This window comes from Pollachius pollachius (assembly GCF_949987615.1).
Source record: "Pollachius pollachius genome assembly, chromosome: 19".
NCBI classification, from domain to species: Eukaryota; Metazoa; Chordata; class Actinopteri; order Gadiformes; family Gadidae; genus Pollachius; species Pollachius pollachius.
This window is the reverse complement of record NC_136952.1, coordinates 8,701,287-8,707,380: the sequence shown is the minus strand read 5'-3', so window position 1 is coordinate 8,707,380 and position 6,094 is coordinate 8,701,287. Positions and strand designations below refer to the sequence as shown.

The 6,094-nt window shown below is 44.4% G+C and overlaps 1 protein-coding gene across 2 annotated transcripts in view; it reads right to left on the bottom strand.

Annotated features, from left to right (window-relative positions):
• Nucleotides 1-2,791: 2,791 nt before the first annotated feature.
• The window catches only part of adkb (adenosine kinase b), an 89,638-nt gene continuing 86,335 nt past the window's right edge, over nt 2,792-6,094 (bottom strand). For both annotated transcript variants that reach the window (XM_079757396.1, XM_079757395.1), the window contains exons 10-11: nt 3,895-3,981; nt 2,792-3,290 (exon numbers count right to left, since the gene is read on the bottom strand). In XM_079757396.1, coding sequence (XP_079613522.1) covers nt 3,166-3,290; nt 3,895-3,981 — 212 coding nt within the window. In that variant the 3' untranslated portion in view covers nt 2,792-3,165. The remainder of the gene's footprint in view (nt 3,291-3,894; nt 3,982-6,094) is intronic.

Here is a 6,094-nt window from a genome sequence, read left to right as displayed (position 1 = left end):
GACAAAGTGGTACCCTCCCCCCTTCTTCTTCACTGTAGACATCCCTACTTCAGTGTAGTGGAGCGGACCGTCGCCCCTTTAGTGCGCTGCTACAATGATACTGTCAATTTCACTTTTTTTTTATATCAACATCTCTAGTGATGAGCTTGGGGGAATGGCACGGCGCAAAAAAAAATACTTACAGTTGACTCTTGTGATCTTGTCGTGGTCTTTCCATGTAGCAGTTTAATGATTTTTTTTCTTCTCCCACATAGCTACTGTGCTGTAAAATGGCATGTTATGCGTGGGAAATAACTTATGGACAGTTAAATTGTGTGAGGTGTCAAGGGAGAGTAGTGTGTTCTTTTTTTTCTTTCTAAGAATGTATTTAAAAACGATTGAATGGCTATTGCTATTACTCCATGTGCACTAGTAAATATAAACTATAGGTTTAGTTCCATCATGAACTAATTAATGGACCACAGCCAAAATAGCTTGTAAACAGTGTTCACTAAATGTTTTATTTCTCCTTTTGTTTACGATGTCACGGCGCATTTGCGAGTGATAGTATGTTCACTTAATATGCAGTAACACACCAGTAATCTGGGACAGCTGTTTCCATAAGATTATAACACATTAGTTAACTTCAAATGACTCATGGAGCCCAAACATCTAATCTTTCAAAACAAAAGTGTTTGTTATCAAGTATATTTCAGTTGGATGACTACACACAAACAAAATGCATTGTTGCATGCATGTATACAACATGCACAAATTCCAGCTTTAAGTAATTCCCCCCCCCCCCCCCCCCCCCCCCCCCCCCCCCCCACACACAGACACACACACACACACACACACACACACACACATTGTCTTAATGACCTTGTGTCTTCAATTTGCTAAATTTTAACATGAAAAAGGTTTCCCCCTGCTTGGAAAACCACGCTCTCTCTACCCATGTCTCTCTCCCACACACACACACACACACACACACACACACCGTGACTTGTATTTCAGGCTGTGGTTGTACCCCATGTGTGGCATTAATGGACACGCTAAGTGACAGGAAATGCAAATTCAGAAGGAAAAAAAAGAAAGAATCTGATTTGTGAGAATCCATTTGGTTATTTAGTCGCTGAACAAATCCGCCTGTGTCTCTGAATACGGTCTATTGCCACCGTGGGCCCCAGCAGGTCCTTCAGTGCTGCATGGGTCCAGGGCTGACTTGAACTGGAGCATGTGCCATCGCAATCTGCCCATCCCCCTCCCAGCTCCCTGCCAACCGACACACTGGTGTTCCCAAACACTGATGCCCATCTGCGGGACAGAACACCGGCCAGGTCCCCACAGTCACTTCTCCCTTTTTTTTTTGTTTTGTTGCCGGCCTTTGAAGGAATAAAGAAAACGCAGCATGTTTGCTTGAGAAGACGATTGAAAGGCGAATATGAGAGGGGTCGTAGGCTATTCAAATGCAGAGTTGTGGGCTGTAAATGGACAATATCATGCCATCTTGATGATACATAAGAATAAATATACTTTATAACGTCAAACAAAGGGTTAAGGTTTGAACAGCTGTAAATTGAATTCAAAACAAGGTTTGTTGTATTTTTTCTCACATATAATCATTTAGAAAAAAAACAAAGTTTACTTTAAAAAAAGTGAGAAATATGCTTTGCGTTTTCCTTATTGTGGCAGGCATTCTCATTACTTAATCATGGCTGCCTCTTTTTGTGTTTGTGTTTTGCCATCTGTCATCTTGAGAATCAAATGAACCAGCTGCCACGGAGTGTGATCTCGCCCAATCAGAAATGTGGTCCTTTTCAAAGCGCATCTGTGTGAAACCTTAAAAATGGTGATGAACAAAAGTTTCTCAAAGTTGTTAATAACATTTTGGCTGGAGAATGTTTTCACCCAGATGCCCCTGTTTATCATATATGCATAATGAATGGCCTTATTACAAAGAGAAAGGTAATTCTCATACTGGAGGGGGGGATGATCAGGAAATTATCTATCCTAAAATGTTAACCATACCGTTAATAATAAAAAGCCTATGGGAAATATATCTATAGTGATCTTCTAGTGCTTTGCAGATACACACCATGTGTGTGGGGGTAGACAAGGGCGCTAAACTTTCTATTGGAGCCAGGGCACTTGTGTTGGCCCCCACTCGGTGGGATGGGCCCCTTTCTCTCCCCCTCTCTGATCTTTCTTTCCCCCCTCCCACCCCCAGCGACAGCCCTGCTGGGTACGAAGGATCACCCTAATTTCCCCCCCCCCCCTGATGATTGCCATGAAGAACCCCAGCCCCCACCACTCCCGACCACCACCTAATCCCCTGAGAAGAATACCCTCCCCCACCCACTTTCTATACCCTCGTAACAGAGACCCAGGCGCTGGCCAGTGTCCGGTTGGGGGTCCAGTGAGTATGGGGGGGGGCAGGGGAGAGAGTTCATATATATATTTTTGGCTTGCATTTCACCTGCTTTGGCAATGTAAACGTTTGTTTCCCATGCCAATAAAGCTTTTTTGAATTGAGTGTGAGAGAGAGAGGGAGAGAGGGAGAGAGAGAAGGCAGCATGTTCTGGCAACAGCCAGGTTAAGCTGTCCCATTATTTTTGATGGAACTGAAGCTCATTAGTATGGATGAATTGGTTAATATTTGAAAACAAGGGATAAGGAAGAACCACACGCCCTGTATATTGGCAAAATTGATTCAGTTTATGGCACTCAGATATTTGCAAAGAAATATTTATTTAATGCAAAACTTTTCAAAAGTAAAATACTAGAGAAACTTTTAAATAAGTCACTTTAATCATGGTGGGGTTAAGACTTAGAATGATTGGTATAACTATTATATATGGTTATAAATGATGTTATTTGCATTATAAAACCAAAATATGGTCAGAATTCTTTAGCTGCAGTTGCATGGTTGTAACAGATCGCGGCACGGCCCACTTTAGTGCCAAAGATACCGCGGGCACGAGAGCCAAGGAACAGTGGGAACAGGCAAACATATGGCAACAAGTTAATAAACGGTCATCAATTGCCTCTCTTAAGCTGCAAACCGAAGTAACGCTCTGCACATTCAAGGCCTCGACGACGACTGTTAGTCCCACGGCATCGCTGTGACTAGATATGAAAAACAAAAACAACCCTGAACATAAACTGTTCATCAGCCGAAACGCATCAATGGAAGTCTGGTTTCTCCGGGAAGGTGCAGCCGACCCTTTGGATGATGACGTTGGCTGCGTAGTGCCCCGCCCGGATGCACTCCTCCAGCGGGCTTTCCACCACCAGCTGGGACAGGAAGCCTGGGGAGGAGGGAGGAGACGGCGCAGCACGGTCAACGCTACGGTTCTTTGGATCGGTTGTCGGTAAGCCGCACAAATCGGAAATTGTAGGATTAATGAAATTTGCAGACGGGCTCGAATATCTAATCTGGGTGAATGGGTCGTTTTGCGATCTTTCGCTTGGTATTTATTTTTCAACCAATTGTGTTGCTAGATGGGCGGGGCTTCTGTAAGAGCGAGTAATTGGCAACACAAACTTGGCCAGCAGTAGTTAACTGTTAACAAAGATGTCTAAAGGTTTCAATCAACACCTTGTAGACTGGCCACCCAATTATCAAAATTCTCTCTTTCTTCAGTCTAATATTTCTGTAACAAAACAGGAAACAAGGCAAAACTCTGTCCCCTTGCAGTTTTTGGTTTTTGGCTCAGGCTCTCTCTCTCCCCGCCCAAAAAGTCTGCTTTAACATAGTAAGGCTGCTGGTTACAAGATTAGTGGTCGGCTAACTCACAAGTTTAGCATGAGGCTAGTTAGGCTTGGGATTAGCATAGACGCTATTCATCAGAGGTTAATTGGGGGATGTATTGCAGAGGGAATTATTTGTGTGCGTTTTTGGCCAAACTTCACCTCCCACAAAGGCATCGCCTGCGCCATTTGTGTCCACGATGGCGCTCTGGTCAATGTCCACAACAGGAAACGTGGTCACCTTGTCACCTGTGGTAGGGAACAGAGGACAGCGTTTATTAAACTCATTGCTATCTTTGCCTCAGCGCGTTAAATTATTCACGCTCCCCTGTCTGCGTGGTTACATTGTAATTTGTAGGGAAACTTTCCGTTCGTTAAAGGTCATGTGTTTCTCCATTAAATCAGGAGACACAGACAAGGTTTGTGGCTGCTACTAGGAAGTAAACCACTGCAAACACTACATTTTCCTGTCAAACACAAACACTTCATTGTATGTATTAACGTGAAGGCAATACATTTTTTGGAACCTGACTAGCATTCGTCCATTTATTCTAAACAAGCATTTTCACACGATGGAACTGAGTGTCCGGTTGGATGTGCTATTGGAAAGTTGCCTTTCGACAAGATTGAGCTCTCCAAGTGCACGGGCGACGCGGGGAACCCGCAGTAGTTAAAACCATATTTAATTCAATACGCTTTCCAATCCGACATGAAACAAATGTGTTAATGAAACACCTAGTTGACAAAAAATAGCCCAGAGAACCCAAACAAACAAACACTCAAACAAACGGAGGAGCCCGTAAGCATTGCCCTGTTGAAGCACCTTACGGTGTTTGTTACAATCAACAGAAAAGTGGACGCACAAAAGTAGACGTAAATGTAAAGATGTGTAGGCAGTGTATTAATTACACAGCCTACACATCTGTCAACCTTAAGGGATACAGTATGGGCAGGAGGAGGAGGAGGATTCAGGCAACAATGCCAAAAAAGTGACATTGTTAGATTTCAAAGTGCATCCGATTTTAAGTGATTGATCCTCATCTTCAATGGATTAAATTGCCTGAGTGATCAGTAGCACGTGCACTTCAAAAGGCACTTCGAGAGAACGAGGGAGAGAGAGAGAGAGAGAGGGATAAAAAGAAAGAAAAAGGCAGAAAATAAACAAATCTACCAGATGACAAAGTCTTGAGGTGTAGAATGACATTAAATCAGCAACTTATGTCAGAGCAATGTAAACCACACACACACACACACACACACACACACACACACACACACACACACACACACACACACACACACACACACACACACACACACACACACACACAATCTTCAAACGCGCCGAGGGCTTCTGGTGCTGTCGTGAACCTTGAGGGAAGGTGCGGGAGACAGAAAGCGGGGTGGTGGATGAAAGGGGCAGGGGGGGACTGACAGACCTCTGGCAGCGGAGAACCTGGGGCGCCAGCTTAAAGCAGACAAGCGCACACAAAATATATCTTAAAAAACAACCACAAACAAAGTCGTTTAATGAGACTTCCCGCCGACCCCGCCGTGATTCCCGGCTACGTTTTGTGCACCGTAGAGGTTTCTTTTCCGCCTTATCAATTTGATAACTTTTTGGTGAGCCGGCTCCATGCGGCTAATTGGCGCACCGTGGAGCCAGGGCAATATCGCCCGACACCTGAGGAACGATAAAGACCCAAACGGCGGAGGAACGAAGCACCGCGAAGGTATAACCATGTCGGTGCGCGCACGTTTAATTGAAGAATGTGACTTTATTCAAAGCCACTAATAACAACGTCTAAATGTGGTTCTCCCGCGCTCCAAAAGTGGTAGTGTTGAACCAAGGACAACAACGTTTCATTAAAGGACTCGTTCCTCCTTTCAGGGAAGCGGCTGATTGTCTAAGATTGTAAAGATTCACATTTCAATAGTCTGAGCTCTGTTTAGAATCAGTTAATTGCTGGTATCTCGAACTTGGCTTAATTAATGCTGAAGATAATGGCATGCTAATACGCCGACTGCATCATCATCAGATGTAAAGGGTGCCGTTGATAAACCAAAGTTTGACAAGGATCGTGCCCTTAAGAGACTCAAGGCTCTTGTACTATTGTAAGAGTTGTTGACCTTGTTGCCGTGGAAATAAAGAAGCCAGGGCGGGATGCTGATTATCACAGGGAATCAGCTGGTGCGGCAGCTAGGCATCTGATGTTCATTATGCATTGAGCACTTCTGGTGAATGATTGTGTGTGGTTAAAGTATATATTGACTGGGCTGAACACAATGAGCGGTTTGTTCAGGGTGGGTGGTATGCACGCCGCGCCGCGTTCGCGGGAATGTAACGCCGCGACCGCGACAC